General features: G+C 41.6%; 1 protein-coding gene across 2 annotated transcripts; it reads right to left on the reverse strand.

Moving 5' to 3' along the window:
* Nucleotides 1-1,044: 1,044 nt before the first annotated feature.
* On the reverse strand, nucleotides 1,045-22,192 carry GTF3C5 (general transcription factor IIIC subunit 5). Of its 2 annotated transcripts, none has more exons than XM_027869622.1 (11): nucleotides 22,051-22,192; nucleotides 20,671-20,890; nucleotides 19,654-19,852; nucleotides 11,386-11,581; nucleotides 10,452-10,556; nucleotides 9,474-9,588; nucleotides 9,055-9,135; nucleotides 8,004-8,101; nucleotides 7,250-7,332; nucleotides 6,486-6,628; nucleotides 1,045-5,735 (listed from the first exon to the last, which is right to left on the reverse strand). In XM_027869622.1, the coding sequence occupies exons 1-11, from the start codon at nucleotides 22,171-22,173 to the stop codon at nucleotides 5,539-5,541; spliced, it is 1,560 nt and encodes a 519-aa protein (XP_027725423.1). In that variant the 5' UTR covers nucleotides 22,174-22,192; the 3' UTR covers nucleotides 1,045-5,538. The 2 variants fall into 2 exon arrangements, with proteins under 2 accessions (XP_027725423.1, XP_027725422.1); XM_027869621.1 differs by having other exon boundaries at nucleotides 6,462-6,628.
* Between the last annotated feature and the right edge of the window lie 2,836 nt (nucleotides 22,193-25,028).

Consider the following 25,028-nt stretch of genomic DNA (forward strand, 5'->3'; position numbering starts at 1 on the left):
AGGTTTTGTGTTTGGGTCTAAATACATTGGATGACAGAATCAAGATCCAAAAAGATTACAGCAAACTGAAATAATAGAGATAAATATAAAGTTTAATTTAAAAAAATCAACAGAGACTGGGAAACTATATGAAGGTTTTAGCAAACTTAATAAGAATCAACAGGGTGACAAAGACAGCCAACATTCAACAGACGCATCTTTTTAACAATAATATTCTGCCAGTGTTGTTGTATGGCTATAAGTCAGTCAGAAAATCAACAGCATTTATTAAGCACCTACTATATGACAGGTACTGTGCTAAGATTGGGGATGCAAAGAAAAACAAAAGCATCACAGAACATTATAGTCTCTGCAGAATTAAAAATTAGTACCACAGAGCAATAAAGAAACACATAGTAGGTATGAATAGACTACAATCTATAGCAAATAAGGAACTATGAAGAACCAGAGTAAAGGATGACAACAAAGAAATGTATAATCCAAAAAGAGAGGGTGGCCATATGGGAAGAGCAATAACCAATGGACATGTTGGCTCCCCTAGAATCCTCATGATGTCAGGAGAAAGTGAGGAAGGGCCCCAGCTCGTTGGGTGTCCATCTTAGGGAAGGATATGGACAGGAGTTACACAGGATCGGCAAGCATGGATGGGTTCTAATCTGCCACAGTGGAAGGAATATCAATAGTGCACAAGTATCTAGCATTACTAAGTGCTTGAGCATCTAATAAATGTTTGTTGACCAACATCAATAAGCTCACAGATACATCTGAATATGATTAGTGACTGGAAGGAGAGAGGGTTGTCCTGGTCAGGACACACCTGTTCCATTTGGGGATCCACATTTCTGGAAGTCATGGAGAAACTGTCCAGAGGATAACCAAGAAGGGGAAAGAACTGAGGACTGACTAAAGGAACTAGGGAGAAGAACTAGGAGGATATGATGTCTTCAGGTATATTTGGTGAGGCAATTGGGATTAAATGACTTGCCCAGAATCACACAGCTAGTGAGTATTATGTGTTTGAGGCCGGATTTGAACTCAGGTCCTCCTGACTCCAGGGCTGGTGCTCTATCCGCTGTGCCACCTAGCTGCCCTGTGTCTTCAGGTATTTGAAGGACTGACATGTAGAAGGATTGCTTTGCTTGTTCCTCAGGGCTGGACTTGGAATAATGGCTGAAAAGCTATAAGAAGGTAGACTTTTTTGCTTAATGTTCAGAAAAACCTCTTGACAATTAGAGCCACGAACCCCCATCCCTGGAGGTGTTCAACAGGAAGGCAGGTGATTATTTGTAAAATATGTAGAGGGTCTTCCTGCTTGGATATAGCTTAGACTAGAAGATCTCTGAGGTTCCTTTCAATTCTGAGCCTAAGGGTAGGGCAGATACACCTTAATTCTAGAACTAGAGGACAAAAGAGTCATTAGAGATTGTCTAGTTCAGTGATCTTGTTTTGTAGATGGAGAAAATAAGTGCCAGGAAGGGCAAGTTACTTGCCCAGAGTCACACAATCCATTAGTGGCAGATCCAGAAACATAACCTAGGTCTTCTGACTCCCAGTCCAGAGCTTCCTCTGTACTATTTTAATTATACTCCTTTTGTTCAAAGTTTTATATTTAAACAAATGTGCCTTCCCTGAGCACATCTAAACTGACCACAATGGAAAGTTATTCAAAAAAGAAGTTAGGCTGGAGTTACGTCAGTTGTTTCACTAAATCCACAAGGGGGACCTGTGGCAGGGAAGGATGGCAATGGGTTACACACTGGTAGATCTTGTCCAGGAAAGAGACTTAAGCAGCTAAAAGGCATCTTCCCTCAGATGCTTATAAGCTAAGCCAAAACTAGCAATCTTTTCACTTGGGGACAAGGAAAAGGCAGCAGAGCCACAGAAAAATGGCTGCTGACAGTCATTCTGGGACAGGGAAAGGTTTGGCCCAGGGGAGAAACTGATGAGATGTGGAGATGTCAGATGCATTTCCTGGTGACAGATGGGAATTGTAAGGTGAGGCACAGAAAGAATGGGTACTATGGAGAGAAAGCATGTTACATACACACATACACATACACACAAATACACACACATATGAGGGGGTGGGGAAAACTCCATTTGTCTTCTGCTATTAGGGCTCTGATTTCAGACCAATATTGTAAAGTCCCCAGTGAAAGGGAAATTCTTACCAGTGTGAAAGTTGTGAGACGAGCTATCGGAAAGAGCCCTAGCCCCTGTTGATTGTATAGTACAGGGTGTCAGAGTTATGAAGATCCCCAAGCCCAGGCTACAATGAGCTAGTACAAAAATGTTTGGCTCTGGAGAGAATAGCCAGTGAAAGCGCAGCAAGGGAGCCCTTAGAACACCATCAATCATTTTAAGCCTTGTCAAAGCTTTCTAATTTAAGCCCCTGCCCAGGGCACTTCTTGGAATCCTCCTGTTTTGGTCACACACAGTTCCCAGTCTAATAGTACCTTCTGCCCAACTTCTTATACTAACCCTTGGTTTGCTCTTCCTTATCCTACCCTTCACCACCAACCCCTTGGAACCACTCTCATTTGACTTGAGAGATTTGCCTTGAAAAGGAAGTCAGTACTCTTTCTTTATGGTCAGTGATCAAGCTTTGTGCTCTGATTTTCAACTCAACCTCCTTGCCTGGTACTCAATGCATCCCCAAAGCTGGCCAGACCCTATCTTTCCAACTTTATTTCTACTGCTTCTTCTCTATTTAGGTTCCAGTCATATGGGTCTCTTTTCTATGACCAGGCCATGGACATTCCTATCATTAGACCTCTGATGTGCTTTTCCACTTGCCTTTCTAAATCCTCTCAGGCCCAGTTCAAGCCCTACCTTCTCCATAAAGCCTTCTCAGCCCCCACATTTATTTCCCTTCTGAGTTCTTATTATTTAAAGTTAAATAGTCATGGGCACATCTACAGCACCTTTATTGCTAGTTAACTTTTTGCGTATATACCTTGTCTCCTCTACCAGTACTGTATAGGAAGCAAACCCTCTTCTCTTCATCCCCTCCTCAAGCCCCAGTAACTACTGCAGGGCCCCATACACAGTAAGTGCTCGGTAAATGTTCACTTATTTGTCTGAACACTGGACTGACTTAGCTTGGTCTGAAGCCGTTTGTTACCAGGAAACAGTCATGAAGAAAGAAAAAAAGGACAATTGGCATTAGAACTTTCAAGTACCATCTCTGACAATAGCCAGTCTCCCCTCCCCTTACCTCAACTGTATCAGGCTTCAAGGGCCAAGTCAAATCCTGCCTTCTTTCTGAAATTTCCCCCAATTATTCTTCACTGATCACCCTTTCTTCTAAATGACCAGCATTTAAGGTCTTTACCATACAATTAAGCACTTGATTAAACACTGACATGCATTACTATTCATTATAATTTTATGAATTATATCTTTCCAACTTTCCAACTAGATTATAATTTCCATGAGAACAGGGACAATTCCCCATATCACAGCACTTAGTCCAATGATGAGCCCAAATAAGCACTCACTAGACCTATTGACTGATAACTTTCTGATGAGAAACTTGGATCATTTCAGCATTCTCTGCTCATTTCTCCTTGGCAGCTATTTTATGACACATGAAATTCTCATCCAGAGAGTGAGTAGGAAAAATAAAAGAGAAGAAATTAGCCTTAGTCCAGTTACTAGGTTTTAGCTGTTCTGATGGGAGGTTTGGGAGAGGCAGCAAGAGTTTGAAGCTACAGACCTCCTTCTTTCTTAATGAATAGGACATAACATAACCAAGTTAGAACTTGGAGAGCTGATAAAGTAACAAATTGGTCTGATAGCATTTAAAGAATCGTAGGGAGCGTAGAACGGTGGACACAGGCCTGGAATAGGAGTCAGGAGACCGGGATTTTAGTTCTATTGCCACTAACTCTTTGTATGACCTTAGACAAAGTTCAAGTTCCTTCCCCACCTTGGCCTGTTTCCACATCTTTAAAATGAGGGAGCTATAGACTAAACAGTCTCCAAAGTCCATTCTAGCTCCAACAACCTTCAATCTTCATGTTGGAGCCTAAAGTAAAGTAGGATAGAGCAGAAGAGAAAGAGAACCAAGGGTTTGCAACTGTGAATGGGGAAACTCCTTTGACCTGCAAGACAGAGGCAAAATACAATAAGCCGCTGTGTCCAAAAAATGTATCAGCTAAGGCACGCCTGATGATAAGCCAGGCTGATCCTTAGGATCACAGACGTACAATCTGTCAAACACAAAGCCTTTCTAACTTGGTAGTTGCTGCCAGAGCTTGTGCTCTGGTACAAACCCAATGTTACCTTCAGAACACAAGAAAGTATTAGAGGAAGACTTTAAATGGGAAGATATCATCAATTACTAAAAGAAAAAAAAGTCACATTAGACAAAAAGTATGGAGGAAGCATCAAATCAAAGAAAAATGGGTTGAGAGGAAAAAAACACCTTCATTACCTCAGATACCTCCAAGAGGGATATAACAAAGTCAGAGCAAAACGACTTCAAGCAGAGGTGAGAAATTTTTCAGAGTCAGGCAAGAAGCTGAAGGGCCAGAGCAGTTACAAGGCAAGACAGTGGACCCTGAGAACAGAGGGTCCACATCTAGAGGTGAAACTAGGATGGGACAACAATCCTATTAAATCCCAAAAGAACCTAGACTAGAAGTTGAGGTGATCTGGAAAACTGCATTCAGCAATTCATCTTTCTTGATGTCCTTCTGGTAATTTTATTTACTTTTATCTTCTCATTTCTTACTAGTTTTAAGTCTTCAAGCCATAAAAGATGGCTGTCTTCACAGACACAAGAGGAGCCATAGGCCCTAGGGAGTGATAAATTCCTTCCGAAGTCTCTACTTTGATTAAAAAAACAAAAACAAAAAGAAACTCTAGCATATGAATCATCCAGTCCTTTGGAAAAATTATTTATTAAAGAAAACTTCCATTAAGAAAGTATGCTCTCAGCAGAGCTAATAATCCCTGTAGGAATTACAGAAAACTTGGCCACAACCAAACCCAACAGCAGCCGAAAGATCCTAGACTGAGAACACCTAGGAGCTACTGCCCATACTGCCTTGGTCCTATCCATCCAGGGTAACCACTCCAAGCTCAGGGGCCATGTCCCTGCTGGACTCTTGTCATACTCCTTTAGTCCACAACCTACAAAAGAGGATGATCTGACCTTTTATTGTTCCATGAAACTCCAAAGGCTGCGCTGTCTCCACCTCATAACATTTACTAATAGCCACAGGGGTGTTTGAGACAGTGGGCACATATGACACCTGGATAATGGCATCACAGATGGTCTAATGGCAGGGTATAACTGAAGCTAGAGGGCTGAAGGGGATTTCTTAGGATCCAGGAATGAGTAATTTGGGGTACTATTCAGTACATGAGACAAGCCAGAATAGTCCCAGGAGACCTGGGCTAGACGGGAGCTACACCCATTGAGAGTCCCTGCAAATGCCATCTGGCACTCTTAGCTGCTTCCTTCTCAAGGCAAAGCTACAGCAATACCCAGACTAAGTTAGGGGGTCTATAGACTGTGTCCTCCTCCCATTACACATAGTCCAAAATCTCAGTCTCCATCTCATTTTCACTCCCATCTGAGGGCTTAAAGTCTTCTTCCTCTTCTTCCTCCTCTTCTTCCTCTTCCTCCTCCTCTTCCTCTTCTTCATCATCATCCTCATCCTCCCCAGATTCATATGTTAACTGTTCTTTTCCACCTTCAGTTTTGGCAGCACTCGAAAACAAAGCTGGGTCCAAAACAGAAAGAGAAGGATGTGCTGCCTTAGTTACCCAAACCCATTGACCCAAAAGAACAGATATGGCTCAGAGATCCTATTGACAAGCGGAGGAGTCATGCATGGGCATGAAGCATTGATGGGTCTCCCAAACCCTGGCTTCCTTCACTGCTCTCAATATGTGCACAGCACAGTGCAGGCCTCTTTCTTTCCCTTCCCTTCCCTTCCTGTTATGGCTTTCGCCCTCACTGCACTGTCCAAGGAAATGGAAGGGGTGATAGTGCTATGGGGGGACAGTGACAGCCTCGGCCCCCACATGCCATTTCTGCTTATCAACAGGGAAGGGGAAGGGGTCTGGGACAAGAAGAAATAGAATGATGAGACCAGCTAAATTCTTGTCTCACTCTTACCTCAAGGAGAAAATTAAACCCAATTCTCAGAAGCCACTAAGAGCTGGTCCTGTAGCTTAACTATCACATAATGCCCATCTAGTCCGTTCCCATGAGTGAAGAGGGGTCCTGACACTATCTAAATCTGGTTCCATAAGAAGCTACCCCAAGAGCCAACATTATTCTAAATTATTAATTCTAAAATATGAGAAAGACTAGAAAGACCTTAAGAAATCATCTAGTCCAAATTTCCTACTTTACAGATGGGGAAACTGAGGTCCAAAGAGATGAAATGACTTAACAATAAAGCCAGGCCTTGAACCTAGCCCTGTTGTTGGGCTCAACATACTGTGAGAGCCCAGGAGCTTCTCACCCGGCCTCTTGGAGCGAATGATCTGCCGGATCATCAAGGACATGGTGTCCCTCAGGTCATCACTGGTCTTCTGAAGACACCATCCATCACGCTCTGTACACTCAGTCTCCATCCCATCATTACGATGGATGATCTTCTGTAACCTACAAGCAGCCAGGGCTGGGTCAGTGGGCAAATAAGGGTCCAAAGAAAGTGCTAACAAGGGCAGCCAGTGTAGTTTCTATGGGCTGTTTGTGAGATGGTAAAGGGAAAAATGTGCCTAATCATTTTGGATTCTGTTTTTCTGACAGTGATTTTGTCATAAGGAACAAGGTGTTCTCTCTCTCCTTGTGCAATTAACTGAATCCACAAAAAGTTCTAGTTTTCACCAGCAACTCTCCCCGTCTCCCAAGGTCACTCTAAACAAAGCTACTAATCAAAAAAGGGGAACGGCCATATTTGAGTTCAGAAATTCCCATCCATACACATGCATGTGGCAGAGAAGCACTGTGATCAACTAGATGAACAGGAGTAAACGTAGTATAACCTGATTCCTTCTGCTTTAACAAAGACTAACTAGCTTAAGAGAAATGTATTACACAGTGAGTTGGTTGAGAACAGCTTTTGGGAGTTGAACACAACCAAACATGCCAGAAATCTAACTTCCTAGCAGAGATGAAAAAGGGTCTGAAAAATTGGAAAGGTATCAGAGAAGAAATTCCCAATGAAGTTCAGAAGTCTGTTTCCCCAGACCCTTTCTCCCAAGACCCAGGGCCTCATCATACCCTTCCACATTTAAATCACAGAGCTGATAGAACATCTGCCGATACGGTGGCAGGGCTCCCTCCCGAAAGACATACACAGAGTCCTGAGGGAACACAAAAACAGGAAGGGTTAATAGAAGCTACTCCTCTCAGTGTTTTCACCACCAAAGAGAGATAATATGCAGCTCAGTGCCAGCCACCAAAAGATACTTTTCCAGGTACTACAGTCTTATAGCATTCAGGGGTGAGAAGAAACAACAGTGGGTTTGTGAGAGGATGGAAATAAAAGAAAGGCTGCAGTCCCAAACGGTATCTCTCTCTCCCATTTCTGTAATTCTATAACACTTGCTGTCTATACCACATAATATAGTATTTGATGACACAGTGTTTTAATACTACTCCCTATCCGATTCATGCGGTTATACCTTACCTTCCCAACAAGACTAAAGGCTCCTTGGAATACAAGGCTAGGAACATAAATATTTGTTCTTTGACTGAACTTCTCTGCCTAGTACTGTGAATAGTGGATACTCAGTTTGTTGACTGAGCACTTACACCCAGCATTTTTATCCTGAATACTATAAAACTGTATTCATGAACAAGGTTTGAAAGGGCCAAAGGGCATTTATTTGCAGAAGTTCACTGGCAATACCCACAGACAGGACTGTCCCCTGAAAGGGTACAATTCACAGCCTTCATACTTAGCAGAGATTAAAAACCAAAGTTAGTTGTCCCTCTTCCCATAATTGCTCTGGACAAAGCAGACAGCACCCACCTTGAGCTTGTACTTGTTAGAGGCTGATTTCTTGATACCCCCTGTCCCCGATGTGCCTAGTCCATGCTTCAGGTCATGCATGGTGACCAACTGGCTGGCTGGGAGAAGACAAGCAGCTTTGGAATTCAACACTCTTAAATATTATATTCAATTTCACTTACTCTCTTGATGCCTACATTCCTGCTGATCATCTCTTATATATGGAATTGAATTCCTTGTGGATGTCATTGTGGAGATGTACACACACTGGAAATCAGATTCAGAATCAAAAAAGCTAGGTTCAAATGCAGACTCTGCTACTTACTACCTGTGTAACCTTGGACAGGACATTCCATATCGCAGAGTTTCAGTTTCATCATCTGCCAAATGAGAAAATGGACTAGCTACTATTAAAGATCATTCCAGATCTGAACCTATGGTGGTGGAAAGAACCATTGCTACCAGGGAATGACCTTATCTCTTGTCTCACACTTGCCTTCCCCAACCCATTTGGGATGGCCAAGTAGGAAGAATGCTACCACTGGGGGGCAGTGCCCTACCCTCTATTGCTCCTCCTTGCCTGGGCTGCTAGACCATTCAAAGAGTTTGAATAATATTGATGTTAACAACTCCATTCACTGTGAAATAGAAAGATTTACCATCTGCTCTGCCTCTACTTGCTGCAGTCCCTTAGCACTGGTAAGCTATGGAACTCTGGGCCTTGCCATCTACCTCATCACTGAACCTGAGGACTTCCTATCTTTTGGATGTGCTCTGTAGTTAAAGGTTCTTTTCTGGGCTATCTCCCTCAATTAGATTGTGGGGCAACTTGAGATGAGGGACTGTCTAGCTTTTTCTATTTGTAGCCCCAATGCTTAGAACAGTGTTTGGTACACAGTAAACACTTAATAAATGGGTTGTTTTTTTCATTCATTCAATCCACAGCAAGTCTTTGTACCATTCTAGGATGATCTCAATTTGAATCCCATTTGTCTGCCCACATGGCTCATTCTGGGTAGCTGGCTTGAAGGCAGATCACTCCTCTGTTTGTTAGAAAGCCACAATTACTTACGAGTCTTCTTGACTGTGATGGGAAGGCTGTAGTTGTAGGTGCTGCGTTTTGCTTTGACAGGCATGTCATTGGGGGCATAGCCTGAAAATAAAGGAGACAACAGCAAATGAGGTTGGGCACAAAGAAACAGCTGGCTTCAAAGAGGAACAGACTAGGATCAGGAAAAGTCACAAGATAATAAGAAATGCTAGACTGGGACTGAAGAGAATCGGAAACCCAAACTACCAAGAGATCCTTATTTAAGCAAACACAGGAAAATATTCTTAGCCTACCTGTAATAGAGAGTTAGAAATTCATCCCTATTAGAAAAGAGGATAAGTGTAGAACAAACAAGAAACTAAAAAGACTAAAAGAAAGCAAACAAACTGAGGCATGGTTTTGTCTTTGGTTTTCATTGTTGTGGTGGTGGTTTATTTTACCATATTTCATTCCACAGCGAATTCGGAAATCCAGGACTTGATAAATCTTGGCTTCTGGGTTTTTTCTGGGGTCATATCCATAGCGAATCCACAAACTCCTCCAGGGACCTGTTATCTGCAAAGGTACAATTCCACGAGGTGGGTTAAGGAGCCAAGATCCTGAAGAACCAATAAATTCCAGGCTCTCCCTCAGGTACACACTGATCATGATAATGAAATCTTCCTAACACAAACAGTTCTTGCTTTACATGAGTGGACTCTTCTACATACCTCTACATAAAGTGATTTTACATAATGTGAATTTTCCCAGAGAGGGAAGGACAGAGAGAGGCAGGCAGGAAAGGGCCTCTTGTCCATGGAGGGAGGGGGCCAGGACATGTGAGGGGCGGGAATAAAGAATCAAGAGCCAGGACAAGCCACCTGGGGGCCTGGCTGGAACCAAGAGGAAGAATACAAAGGGGGCAGACAGGGTGAAGCCAGACATGGACACAGACAAGAGAGGATAGGTAACATGAAGGGGCCAGGGACAGACATTCAGTACCCAAGCACAGATGGACAGAAAAAAAACCACATAGGGGCCAGACATGCCTCTCCTGGCACCAGAGGTCTCAAGCCAAGCCCCTTTCAGCTCATGGTGGCAGTCTCTCTACGTGTGTGTTCTTTTGCTTTCACTTGGTGGATTTTGTTTTTAGTTTTTGGTTTTTTTTAATGAGGGAGCAGGAGGCTGTGGAACACTGAGAAGGGGGGCAGAAATGGAGAAAGAGCACAGTACTGCACAGTAAAGTTAACAGAAGTATTAGGGACTGCTCTGAGGTCCCTTCTCACTCTAGAGTTATGATCCCAAGGCCACTGCTATGATTCTATGACTGTTTAAGTAGGTGATTTCTAAATCCTCTTTCCACTCTAAATTACTGGGCACCAAAGCATTACAAAAAGCTTAGGTGCAGTGAAATAGATAAAAGATGTTAGGATACTCACCATATAATAGGCCACGTAGGGAAGCAAGACCTTGAGTTTATCTGGGTGGACGCTGATGTTGGCCTTGACAGCATTCCGGGACCAGATAGGACGAATGTCAAACAGCTAGGAAAAGGGGAAGGGGAGAGAAAAAATATTACCTACAGGTTCCAATACAGACACACTCTAGAACACCATGGGATCTGTGGCTGGTGACTGCTATCAGGGAAAAAAGGAGGCCACAGGAAGGGCTAAACACACTCTATAACATCATGGCCTAAAATGCTTACACTCTTTCCATTCTAAGCTCTTTGAAATAGTAATAGAAATCATTTAAGTTGGTGATACATTATTTTGGTCCTGGTAACAAGTAGGAAACTATTAAATTGGAAATGCATAACCTCAGTTCAGCTTCCCCTTAAATAGAGAATAAGGCCTGATTCAGTGAATGACTATTGATTCACTGTTCACTTGTGCACCAAGCACTGTAAAACAAGAGGAAAAGGAAGTTTACAATCTAGATGGAAAAACAGAATGCTGATATTTCCAAATACATACAAATTAATAAAATAATGCAAACTTTGTCAGGGGCAAGGGAATGTGAAGTAATGGGAGAACCTGAGAACTAATTAAATCCTGGAGTTGCAATTACAAGCTTCATTTGGACAATCCAAGCACTCCTCCCCACCCCACCCCTATTCCAGGTGTCTACACCAGTAGAAGCTGCTTGGTGGAAGTGTGAAGGAAGAGTTCTCCTGAGATTACAAGATGAAGTACTTATTACTTTTAGAACTGAAATCTGGAGGTGAAAAATTCACATCTGCTAATGAAATGATTAAAAAAAAAAGGAGTAAACATGCCCAAATCCAAACAGCTGAGCAAATAAGAGGTGGCTAATTGCAGGCCTGGGCTTCTTCTGATGAAGTGTCACAGTGTAAAGTGCTCCAGCTACTACCTTTCTCAGCTCCTCTTCCATCTTCCTGTCTATGGGATTAGTGCACAGCCTCTTCCAGGTCTGTACAGCAGCCTCCAGTGGCTTCATGGGCACTTCATCATCTTCAAAGTTCACAAAAATGGCATTGTGGGGCCGCCGAGCTCTGCTCAGGCCAATTAGGTTCTCACCAGAGACAGGTGGATTATTGTAGCCTTCCCTGAGGGAGAACACACCAGACACAATGTAAGAGCACAGCAAGCATAACAGACATCCTTTAAATTTTCAAGGAATTATGCTTTTATTAAGGTGGATTCCCTTTCCACATTTTCACAGATGGTTTATGAGTTGCTGTGGTCAAAAAAGTCTAACACCTAGTGGCCAATCTTTTATTTTTTTTTCAATGTTTTAATGATACTTTTTCTTTTTTTAAATATCACTTTCACTTTCCAAAGACATTTCCCACCCACTTCCATCCTCCCTCAGAACAAGTACAATACTGACAAACAAGACAAATCACCACATCCTCGAACTTGGCCAGTCTTTTACTGATGATTCTCTCCAAACCTGTCAAGGCTAGTTCTTGGACAAGAGATATAGAAGCTGTCACAGAGCTCTGTGTGAAGTCTTTTTACCTTGGTAAGAACTGACAGAGCATGTGCTCTACTGGTACAATCTTCTAGATTCCCAGGTTACCTCTATACCACAAGCTTTGCTTTAACTAAGAACTTCACTAAAAGATACAGACCTACAAAGGAGGAGTACAGCATAATAGAAAGAATGCTGACTTTGTAGTAAGGAGAGCAAAGCTGAAATTTTGGTTCTGACGCTTACTAGCTATTTGACTACAGATAAGGCATTGGACCTCTCTGAGCCTCAGTCTACTCATTTGTAAAATGGGAATAATATGTGTACTACCTCCTTCACAGAGCTGTTGTGAGAAAAGCACTTTTTAAACTTTAAAGTACTATATAAATATGAGTTATTATACAGGCATGTAATCATGATCTATAAACCTAAATGAAACTAGTCTGGGAGTTTTAGAAGAAATTTAATACCTGCTCCTCCCTCTCACTTCCTATGTAATCAATTTTCAAAAAGCCTAAAATTCATAGAGCTATCATATTCCATCCTGCCATCCACCATGCACCCACTGCAATATCCTCCTAATTGGTCACCCTACCTAAAGTCTCTCTTCTCCTATCTATCTGCCACAAAATTGATAAAAGTGATTTTCCTGAAGTCTGCCCATGTCACCTTTTCCTCACCTCCTTAAAAAATCTCCAATGGCTACCTCTAGGATCAAATAGGAACACCTGTTCATCTTGCAAAAGCCTTTCACAGCCTGGCCCCAACGTACATTTCCATTTTCATTACATTTATCTCCTTTCCTGTCCAGCCAAAGTGGCCATCTTGCTGTTCCTCCCATGTCATTGCATTTCTGGACTCCAATCTTCTACACAGACTTTACCGAATTCCAGGAAAGTACTGCCTCCAGTGGGAGCCATTACACTGGGTACTGGAGGGCATGGTGGAACAAGAATCATGGAACACTCTTCTCCCCCAACCTTCCTGCCAACGCATCCTTCCTCTTCCCCTCCCCTACCCCTGCAGAAAGGAATCCAGAATTCTCATTTCACTTGGACCCTCAGGCCCATTCTTTCCTTCCCAATGATGGTGGGCTGGGCCACTCCAGGTTCCCTGCCTTGCAGAGCAGACATGTTGGCTCACATTGACTTTTTCTTTAGTCATTCATTAGAATCCCTTGTTTCCTTCAAAACTTAGCTCAAGAAGTACTTTCATTTGGTGACTTCCCATTCAAGTTCTAATCCTAAGCTTTATCACTAACGAACAAGGGGCCCTTGGGCAAGTCACTTACCCTCTCTATACCTCAAATATCTTCCTCTGTAAAATAAAGAGAATGAACTAAATTATCTTTAATGTCTCTTCCAATTAAAAAAAATATCCTGTAACCCAAAAGAGATTTTTTTAAACAGGCTATTGGTTCTTGAAAACAATTTGCAAAGCTGAAAGATCCTATCTGCATCTGATTTCACATAAGAAATCATACGTCCTGGAGAGCTATTAGAGTTATCTTAGTAAATGTGTGAAGGGAGAAGGCAAACAATATAAGTTTTCCCCATACAGACAGTGAACTTCAAAAAGTCATTCTTTCCATTTCCCCTGACTTTGTGAAGGGTGATAATTAAACTTGACAGATATGAAGTACTACAATTCCCCAGCTAGAAATGACCTTTTCCCCTTTAGATGTCATATAGTATAGCATTTTAAAAAACTTTTGTTTTATTTACTTTGTATACTTATTTTATAATTATTTGTATATGTGCTAGATAATCCTTCTAAACTGTAACCTCCTGAGGGGTGTATATCTTACTGATCTATGCAGTGTCCTCAACACTCACAATATTAACTATTTGTTGAGTTGACTCTCTTTATTTTTTTATTAAATTCCCAACAGAGATCCACTCTTGGTCATTCATTCTAGTACCTTAGCAAACTTTTTTTTTTTAAACAACCAAGAAGAATGAAGTAAAAGTATTCTGAATTTCCTACTTCAAAATAACATTTTGGGATAAATAGTCAATTTTCCCTGTTACCAACAGAAACCTGAATTACCAAATGAAAGGTTTCCCAGCGAAACATTTCCATTTTTCCAGTGTATGGGAAAGTCATTGCAATTCTGAATATGTTTAAAATTGTGAGGGAGGCCTTGGGAAGTCAGCAGAACCAATATAAAGGAGCTTAATTTCAGTTAAAAATAAGAAAACCAAAACCAGATAAAGGCAAGACATCTATGAACATTAGTTCTCAAATCACTCCAGGTGCCTTTTTCCCAAGTTTTTCAGTTATTACCTCTATAGTAAGAAACTCAATTCTGTCTCTAAGAAGGGGTCAAGTGAGGAAACCCCTGAAAGCAGACTGATATATGAGTTTTTCTGGCAATTTGAAGGACAACCTAGAGGAATAATTAATTTCCTTCCAGGGGAAAAAAGGCAGGTGCCCTTCCCCTTTATTTTTTTCCAAAAATTTGTCTTTTTCCTTAAACGGAAAGCAAATAAGACCAAACAAATGGCCTCATTAGCAAAATAGAAACCTGGACACTTGGGGCTCTCTGTTGTTCTTTACCTTCTTGCTCCACCTAAAGCCACTGAAAAACTGGGCTGTAGCAGAGGTGGTGGGGGGAATAAATGACACACCAACCATGGCAGGATTCCTTTGTACCAATATACTTAGATCGCTTCAGTACAGTCAGAAGGAATAGAGTCACAAATATGTACCCTACTGCACACTTGCACTTGGTCCCCAATTAAGCCAATAAATGATTACCTGATGGCCAAAAAAGAATGAGAATCCCAGAGTCAGCAGCAGCTTGACAGGGGTATATAAACAGAGCTGACTCTCAGTTTATCTATAGTAAAACTGAGTCAATTCATTCTGGACCTCAGAAATGATTTATCTGCTTCTACTGATTATATGGGGAAGCAAGTTGTTTTATTAGCAATTTAAAAAGCACTCAAATAGCAATACCACGTGATATTAAACTGGGGGAAGAAGTTATGGGTGAGAATTTACTACTAAGAGATGCAGCTAAATGACATTTTTCATATTTGCAATAGTTGGAGAGAAACTATTGACAGTAAACTCTGCCCTCTAGCTTCAAAGGCCGGCAAAGACCATTTAGGGTTTGGCAAGCTTGGGCTCTTCTTGGGGAAGCTCTGTGGATACAATAGTCACTACTGACTCACCATTAGCTCTGAGTTGAGTTTCAAGTATGCTATAACCTCTCTGGATCTAATTTAACATAAGAAATCTTGCATTCTGGATAGCTATTAACATTATCTTGGGAAATATATGGAAGAAGAGGGTAAACAGTATAGGCTAATATAGTCAAGCTAATAGTACCTGTAAGACCTCTAGTTGGGGGTCAGTGATAAGATCAAAAAACAAAAACAAAAACAAACACAAACCAAGACTAGTCAGGTCACAAAGAGTCACACCCCACATTTTTATTATCACTAACAAAGGAGTCTAACCACTGGACAAACCAGCCACAGACTTGAACAGTAAATATATTTTAAGTATTTAGTCAGTCAATTAATGAGTATTTATTAAAGCATCTGCTATGTGCCAAGCACTGTACTAAGTACTGAGGTTACAAAGAAAAGCAAAAGACATTCCCTGCCCTCAAGGAACTCTCAAGTTAAATATGTACAAAGCAAGTTGTACACAGGATAAATAGGAAATAATTAACAGAGGGAAAACATTAGAATTAAGAGGACAGCTTTCCTGTAGACGGTAAGATTTTACTTGGGATTTGAAGGAAGCCAGGATGTAGAGATGAGAAGGGAGAGAATTTCAGGCATGGGGTACAGTCAGAGAAAATACCTAGAACAGAAACATGGAGTGTCTTGTTTGTGGAATAGTGTAACTAAATCAAAGAGTATATAGGTGGGTATAATGTGTAAGAAGACTAGGGTCTATGAAGGGCTCTGAATGCCAAAAAAGATTTTGTATTTGATCCTAGAGGTGACAGGGAGCCACTAGAGTTTACCGAATAAAGAGGTGACATGGTTGGACTAGTGCTTTAGGAAAATCATGCTGGTAGATGAATAGAGGATGGATGGGAGTGGGCAGAGGCCTGTGGCAGTCAGAACAATCAGCAGGCTATTGCAACAGAGTATGCACCAGGATGATAACTCCTCCTTTCAGAGGAGAGTAGGGGGCATTTTCAAGAGATGCTGGGAAGGTGAAATCAACAGGCCTTGGCAATAGATTGGCTATGAGGGAGGGGTGTTACTGAGAGACAGTGAGTGAGGAGTCAGGGATGATATCTAGGTTGCAAGCTTAGGGGACTGAATGGTGGTGCCCTCAACAATGATAGGGAAATTTGAAAGGAAAGGAGAAAGATTAGAGGAAAAGATAATGAGTTCAATTTGGTCGTGTTGAGTTTCAGATGTCTACTGGACATCCAGTTTGAGATGTCTGAAAGGCAACTGGAGATAGGAGACTGAAGGTCAGCAGAGAGTTTCAGGTAGTATATGTAGATCTGAGAAGCATCAGCATAGAGATGATAATTAAAGGCATGGAGCCAATGAGCTCATCAAACGATGTAGTACAGATGGAGAAGAGAAGAGAGTCCAAGACAGAACTCTGTCAGACACCATGACCTGATGTGGATCCAGCAAAAGAGAGTGAAGAGAGATCAAATAGGTAGGAGGAGAACCAGAAGGGAGTGTTATCCCAGGGACCTAGAGAGAAGAGGGTAATCGACAGTGTCAAAGGTTGGAGAGGTAAAGAAGGATGGGGACTGAGAAAAGGACATTGGATTTGACAATTAGGGGATCACTGCTAACTTTGTTGTTGGGTTTTTTTTTTAATTGCAGACAATCGGGGTTAAGTGACTTGCCCAGGATCACACTGCTAATTAAGTGTCCAAGGTCACATTTGAATTCAAGCCTCCTGACTCCAATGCTGGTGCTCTATCCACTGCACCACCTGGCTCTCCCCACTTGTAACTTTGGAGACAGTAGTTTCAGTGATATGAAGAAGTTAGAGGTTAGATCATAGGGAGTTCAGAGGAGAGTGAGAGGAGGAGAAGTAGAGGCATCTGTTGTAAATGGCCTTCTCAAGTTCTGCTACAAAGGGCAGAAGAGAAGTAGAATGATAGTGGGGATGAAAGGATCAAGTGAGGGTTTTTTTCAGGATGGGGAAACATGAGCATGTTTGTAGGCAGCAGGGAAGCAGACAATGGGTAGGGAGAGATCGACGATAAGTGACAAAGTGGAAGAATGGGATAGTGAACTGATAAGGTAAGTATAGAAGAACTGCCTAGCAATAGGGAGGGCCCTTTGAGGTTGTGTAAAATAAATTTGTAGTGGACCCAGACAGGACAGTTGTATGATTTTCTCCACCTTCCTGCAGCAGCACGTATGTAGAAACAAAAATGTCGGATAATAGGAGTGATCCAAGGCTGAGGCTTGGAAGGGTGGAACTAGTAATAAAAGGGGGTGAGGAACTCAAGAGAAGAAGACAGTATAAAGATGAACTGGTTCACCAGAAGGTCAAGTTAGGGAAAAGAAGAGGGGAAAAATATGTATGTTGAAGTCTCCTAGTATGAAGGCAAAAGTTAGAGACGCAAAAAAGATTGTGAGCTAGGTAATGAACTAGTTGAGGAAGGAAGAGCATCGTTCTGGAGATCTGCGGACAACAGCTACCAGGATTTTGAGTGGGTGGAAGAGGTAGACTGTATGGGCCTCAAAGGAGAAGAGGTTATTGAGTGACAGAGATAGGGGTAAAATCTGAAAGTGGCAATGGAAAGCAAAGAGTATTCCAACTCCCTTTCCTCAACCAGTGAGCCAAAAGAAATGAGTACTAGAATGGGTGGCCAGGGAAGCTGTATCATGAAGGGGGAGGGGAGATTAAGGGAGAGAGAGGAGCTAGATGTTAGTGATTGATAGAAGATAGAAAGAGGGGAAGAGAAAAAAATTTAAGATGAAGGCAAGTTTGTCACCTATGGAATGAGTATCCAGCAACACAGTGGAAAAGGCAGATTGGCAGGAATTTTGGGGTGAGAGGGTTTAGGGGAAAGGGAACCATCACCATAGAGGAAAAGAACTTTCCAATTAGATCACATGCTAGGCATTTTCAATCTATATTTTTTTTCCTTTGGGGGAATATTCAATCTTATTTCTGGAGTACTATCTTCTATCCAAAGCAAAGTTAATTGTCTAAGGCAGTAATTCCTAATTCTGTTTTTTGCAACAGCACCAGAATATCCCCAATTATCTCAAAACTGTTTTAAAAATAACAACAGGGGGCGGCTAGGTAGTACAGTGGATAAAGCACTAGCCCTGGAGTCAGGAGGACCTGAGTTCAAATCTGGCCTCAGACACTTGACACTTACTAGCTGTGTGACCCTGGGCAAGTCACTTAACCCCACTGCCTAGCAAAAAATAAAAACAAAAAAACAAACAAATAAAAGTCATGTTTAAAAAAAAATTAACAAAATTGTTGCATTTGATCTTCACATCAACTCTGTGAGATACAGTAATACAGGTATTATTATCTCTATTTTATAGATAAGGAAGCAGAAGGTCAAAAAGGTTAAGTGACTTGTCCAGGGTCACAGAACTTGTATCAGCAGCAAGACTGATACCCAAGTCTTCCTAACTCCAAATCCAGCAATATTTTTTTAAAAATTTGCTAAATTTTGCCATAATGCTTTAGCTGTCTTCTCCCTGATCCTTGGCCTGTTGGCCTCCTTCTCTAGTTAGGTGAGTCCCTCCTGGAACCTCCATTCTGAAGAAGAGCCTAGACCGGGGTGAAGAACCTGCAGCCTTGAGGCCACGTACGTGGGGCCCTTTAAGTCCTCAAGTGTGGCCCTTTGACTGAATCCAGACTTCACAGAACAAATCCTTTTATTGAAAGGATTTGTTCTGTAAAGTCTGGATTCAGTCAAAGGACCACCCTTGGGGGTCTAGAAGGCCACATGTGGCCTTGAGGCTGCAGGTTCCCCACCCTTGGCCTGGACTAAGCATCCATCACTCTCCAGACTTTGCCACTGTGCCCCCAGATGGCTACCTTCCTTACCCCTCCCCTTCAGTTCCCTTTCATGTTTCATCATCCCCCAACAGAATGTAAGCTCCTTAAGGACTGACACCCTTTTTGCCTGTATGTGTATCCCCAGCACTTAGCACAGTCCCTGGCACACAGCAAGTGATATATAAATGCTTGTTGATTTGGCAAAGCAAATTACTAGGAATGTATGGACATATATATAAAGAGATTGTATATCTCCACTGGAATCACTGGTCTTAGTGGTAGTGTGGACAGAGAAATGATATATATTCTTACTTTCCACAATTCTCAATGTAGGAAAGCCTCATCAAAAATAATAACAGGTAACACTTACACAGTGCTTTAAAATTTGCAAAGAACTTTATATAAGTAGTATCCCTATTTTACAGACAAGAAAACTGAAGGTTTAAAGAGAATAAGTGATTTGTCCATAGTCACCTAGTAAATATTAAAGGCAGAATTCATAGCCAGTTCTCCTGATTCCCAGGTCAGCATTCTTTGCACTACATCACACTGGTTCTCAATAACTTATGAATTCTTCCTTACCTGGGACTATGTCAAATGGACAATTTATCAATCTGAAATTTGATACTCCTAGTGCACACATGCCCAGAGTACCACTTGTTTGACAACTGAGCTCTTTGAAAGCTTCCTAGAAGTTGGATGAAGGGTGATAGTGGGGAAGATACTCACCGATGCTGAGTTTCTGGCCGGTAGAAATAGTCCACTGGGGTGTCTAGGCGAGAGAAAATTGGTGGGGGGATGTAGAGAGGTAATTCTTGGTTGAAGAATTCTTCTTTCTCTGGTTTGAGCATAAGAACTTTGTCATACATAGAAGTGTTTTTGCAGCCTGCTTCTGTGTGTACTGCCAGATACTGAAAATCTGACATCCCTGGAAAGAGAGGTAAACAAATTACAATTACTATGATCAAGAAACACACCATAATTATAGCCATAATACAAGCTCTATGATTGTCACTTAAGAACACCAGACTCCTAGGCACCAAACTTCTAACATCCTTTAAAAGTTCTTGGCTAGCATTGTGTTTGGAGAAGGAACACTAGTCATTTACTTTGCTGAAGAGATAGCAGTAGCAGAACTAACTTTGTGTGCAAGTACTGTACAAAATGAACTTGAACTCAAACTCCCTTCCATTTAATTGCTTGGATTAACATCAACATTCTTTCTGTCTATATGATATTACAGCATGACAGAAACTGACAGGAAGAGATAGCATGGCATAATAGAAAGAGATGGAACAATCAGGAGACTTGGGCCCTAGCCTCAGCCATGCCACTAATTAGACCCTCTCGGCATCTCAATTTCCAGATCTGTAAAATGAGGGGACTAAATTAGACAACCTCTAACGTCTCTTCCCGTTCTAGAGTCTGATTCTAGTTTAGCTCACTTAAACATATTAAGCTTGAAGAACTTTATTTTTTTAATCTTATGAATAACCTAGTCCCAGAAAGAGCACTGTCCTTTATCTTTATTACTCCATTCTGGTAGCCTAAGCCTTAAAGTAGTTGTTGGGGAAATTTTATCCCTAGCTATAATTCATGTATTTTTCTTTTTCTTTCTCTCCACATCTCCTCTTTTCTTCTGCCTACTCTTTTTTTTTCTTTCTCATTCATATATCTCCTCCATCTATCTTAGGCCTGACATTGACAGCATCCATGGGGCATCAATCAGTCCCATTGGACCTCTACCTTGAAATTTGTAAACAGTTGTAATGATGCCCAAAATTTCCATGTCAAACTTGACTTCTGCAACAGTCACTTCTCCACTCTCGGCTCTCCTCCGTCTTGTCTTCTTCTTGATCTTAAGCAGCAAACTGCTGGTAGGGAAACGGTTGGCACACACAGGATGACAGTAGGGATCCTTGGGGCGGAAGTATAGCTCCAACCTTTTGGCTGAGTCTGCATAGATCTACAATGAAGATGCAGTAGCAGAGACAGAGAAAAGCATCAAATGTTATCCCAAACACATCATCCTCAAAGCCTTTCTACATTCATCTAAAAACTTTGGGAAGGGCTGGAATATGCAAAAGGAGAGCTAAAAAATTTAAGAGATGAAAGGGACCTTAGAATATAAAATCTCAGACCTGAAATGAACCTTAAAGACCATTTGGAGCAACCTAATCACTTTATAGACAAGGAAACCAAGGCTCAGAGAACTAGGAGTTGGAACTCCCAGGTTTTACTATGAAACTCAATTTCACAATGGAATTCTTTCAAGTCTTTATATCTTAATTTCTCTCTGGAGCGAAAGAGGGATAATGACAGTCCCCTCCCTCAAAGGTTTCAAAAGAAATATAATATACATATTATATATATATATGTGTGTGTGTGCATATATATGTATATATACAAACATGTGAAATATAAGAAATGTATATAAGATGGGTTTCAACAGACACCACTGCTCCTAAGATATAAAAACACCAAACTGTAAACAAGCCTTATGAAACCCCATGGCTTTGAAAGGTCCTCTACCATCCTAACCAAAAATGACTGAGTTCAAAGGAGCGAAAATTTAATCAACAACTAATAGCTTACTGGAACTGGATCCTAAAAAACAAGCATAGGGAAGCAGCAAGGTATTGTGGAAGGAACGCTGACTCAGAATTAAAGAAATGGGGTTTAAGTACAACCTGACATTGACTACATTTGTTAGCCTGGGCCTCACTCTCCTCTTAGGTTAAAAAAAAAAGATGGGGACAGATTAGATGGTTCTGAGGCCCCTTTCAATTCTACATCTATGATCCTATACCTTATCTGATCACTATGATCACAAGCTAGTAGGGGTAGTAGGGGACGAGCCGGCTGGTCACCTTTAATATCAAGTAGGCAGCCATGGGAAAGAGAATGGGCAGGAGACCTTAGGAGTCCTGCAATGGGATTCTCCCATCCTCCAGGCCCAGGTGAGGAGCCACGCTTCCAGCCCCGTTGCCTAGGAGACCGCTCTCCTCCTCTTCCCCCTCCTTCTCCGTCCCTCCCCCTAACAACTCCCCGCCTGGCCCCCTCAGCTCTCGTCGCTCTGGAGATTAACCCGTGCCCCCATCCCCGCCTGGTCCCGCCGGTTCTGACCCGGGAAACTCCTTCCTCTCCGCCCAGGGTCTGCAGCATCTTGGACACATCCCGCACCACGCCAGGATACTCCACACACACCAGACGCCGCTCCTGTTGCAACTCCACAGACACGGCTGCCATTATTCCCTAGTTCCCCGTCGTGCCCTGCGACGAGCTCTCGTGTCCTCTCTCAAACGGTTTCCCCAATCTACCTTGTCACGAGTTCCGGGAAAGAAAGGTTCCGACGCCTTTTTGTCCTCCACGAGGCGGGGTCTTGCGAGGTCCCAGGGAATGCGCGAAGAAACGAGTGCCCCCTGGTGGTTAAGACTGGAGATGACAAACTAAAGGGTTTTTTTGTTGTTAAGAGTCTGGGTATTTTTAAATAACACTAAAAATTTTGTTTGTTTTTGTACGGGACCTGTGATTTCATGAGTAGAAGGAGCTTCCAGTGAGGAAACTCCCTCTACCAATGCATATGGCACCTTCTCTGCACCTTGTAATATTAAAGAGTTGGCTGGGGCATGGATAGATTCTAACTTTCCAGGATCACGCAGCCAAGTGCTCTCAGCAAGCATTTATCAAGCACCTTCTTTGTGTTAAGCACTGAGGATACAAAGAAAGGCAGAAGACAGCCCCTGCCCTCTAGGAGCTCACAATCTAATGGGTTAGACAACTTACAAACAACTGTGTACATCCAAGATATATACCAATAGACTGAAGATAATCACAGAAATAAGGTACTAACATTAAGGAGAAATGTGTCAGAGGCACCCATGCTTGACTCTGAAGCTGGCCTTCACTACTACTTACTTCACCACTAAGCTGCTTCTTAATAGAAAAATCCAAGACCTACAAAAATGTTAAGAATCCCTCCCAGGGATGCCCATCAATTGGGGAATGGCTGAACAAATTGTGCTATGTGATTGTGATATAATACTGTTGTGCTATAAGAAATGATGAGCAGCAATGCTCTCAGGAAAACCTGGAAAGACTTACATGAGCTGATACAAAGTGAAATGTACTCTATACAAAGTAACAGCAATATTGTGCAATGATCAGCTGTGAATGACTTAGCTATTCTCAGCAATACAATGACCCCAGACAACTCTGAAGGATTTATGATGAAAAATGCTATCTATCCTGAGACAAAGAACTGATGATGTCTGAATACAGATGGAAACATGCTTTTTTACTTTCTTAATTTTTCCGGAGGGTTTTTTGTATATGTTTTCTTTTACAACATGACTATTATGGAAATATTTTCCATGACTATACATGTATGATCTATATTGAGTTGCTAGGCTTCTCAATGGGGGGAGGGAGGAAGGGAGAGAATTTGGAACTCAAAGTTTTAAAAAGGAATGTTAAAGATTGTTTTTACATATAATTGGGGAAAAATAAGATACTAAAGAAAAAAAGAAAAAGTTCCCAGGTCAGTTAGAGAGAAAGAAAACACACACACACCCACACACCCACCCACACACACACACACACAGAGTTCTCAGGCAGGATCAATCATGTGATGCTGGGCTGCAGCAGAGGGAGAAAGTATTATGACAGTTAGAGCCCTGGGCAGAAGAGCTGGAATGTTTTTTCAGTCAACAAATTATAGTTTATTATCATTGGTCTTAAAATATATTTATCTTCCTCATTCTTGTTATCAACTACAGTGGCAGAAATTCAAAGCAGAGGTCCAGAAACAGAAGAAGAGAAGTGACTGATGATGACATTGCCTTCCATTTGTATAATTTGGAAAGCAATTTCGTATCCATTACTCATTTGACAAACATTTGTTGAACCCCAGCCTAGGCACTGGGATAGGGGAATAGAGGAGGTAAGGGAGAAAGAGGAGACATCATGGCATAATGGAAGTAAAAATATTGGATACAGAATTTGAGACCTGTTTTGTCCTCCTAAGTCTGTGGTCCTAATTTTGTAACCCTAAGTCTGGGATCTGGTACCCTAACTCTGTGATCCTAACCCTAACTATGGGACTATGAACAAGCCACTTCTTGGAGTCTCAGTTTCATGAAGGCAGCATTTTGTAAATCTTTCAACCTAGAGGGTTGGCAGGGTTGAGAGAAGGTTAGTTAGTTTGAGCATTTCTTTATGACAGAAGATACCTGGATCTGTTTTGCACAGTGAGAGGAATGAGCCCATGGAGAGGTGCTGGAGCGAGATAAGACGATTAAAAAAAAAGAGGTTCTAGAGAAGACAGAAAATGAGATGAAGTCAAAGGAAGAATTGGCCATTAGCCTTAGTAGAAAGGAGAGCTACTTATTCCTGGAAGATTGCAGGGAAAGGGCACAAAACTAAGGAAAAGAAAAGCTATTTCCTTTTGACACTTTTGTACCCTGTAAGGCAAGTTGAAATAGAAATGGAAACATCAGAGAGGAAAGTGGAAAGATGTAAAGGGAATGGAGTCCATGGAAGAGAAAGGGTAAAGGAGTGTGTCACTAGGGAGCACCTGAAGAACATGAGCCATCTGTACCAGACACCTAGGTACACCTGACCCATGCTCTATGCATGCTTCTGTGCCCAGGACTTGCCTGCCTTCTAGTCTTTGCTCACACTATTACCTATACCTGGAATTCCATTCTAATCTCTACCTGTTGAAATCCTTCCTATCCTTCAAAGCCCAGTTCAAATGACTCTTCTAGGAAGTCAGCAATTCCTCACCCCTAAGTCAGGAATTCTTTCCTTCCACTATTCCCATAGCATTTTTGTTACTGCATTTATGATTATTCCCCCTTCTCTGCTGTGTTATAACTTCCATGAAATCAGGATTTGGATTTTTCATCTTTGTCTTATTTATATTTGTTTATAGTATTGTATTATTTATTGTATTATTATATTATTTTAATAATTAACATGTTTACAGATTTATATGTGAACTATTTTTATTAATTATATATCAATATATTTATTGGTGTTTTATTATATTATTTATTTCTGTTTATCTTATCTTATTTATATTTGTATCACATCCCTCCCTT

The sequence above is a fragment of the Vombatus ursinus genome, unplaced genomic scaffold (assembly GCF_900497805.2).
Source record: "Vombatus ursinus unplaced genomic scaffold, bare-nosed wombat genome assembly UNPS02014793.1, whole genome shotgun sequence".
Classification (NCBI taxonomy): Eukaryota; Metazoa; Chordata; class Mammalia; order Diprotodontia; family Vombatidae; genus Vombatus; species Vombatus ursinus.

Excerpts from the sequence above, each read along its gene's own strand:
- GTF3C5 (XM_027869621.1), bottom strand. The coding sequence starts at position 22,173 with ATGGCAGCCGTGTCTGTGGAGTTGCAACAGGAGCGGCGTCTGGTGTGT. Across the intron at positions 20,891-22,050 it reads GAGAGGAAGGAGTTTCCCGG|ATCTATGCAGACTCAGCCAA; the intron begins GTCAGAACCGGC and ends TCTTCATTGTAG. Across the intron at positions 7,333-8,003 it reads CTAACAAGTACAAGCTCAAG|GACTCTGTGTATGTCTTTCG; the intron begins GTGGGTGCTGTC and ends GTGTTCCCTCAG.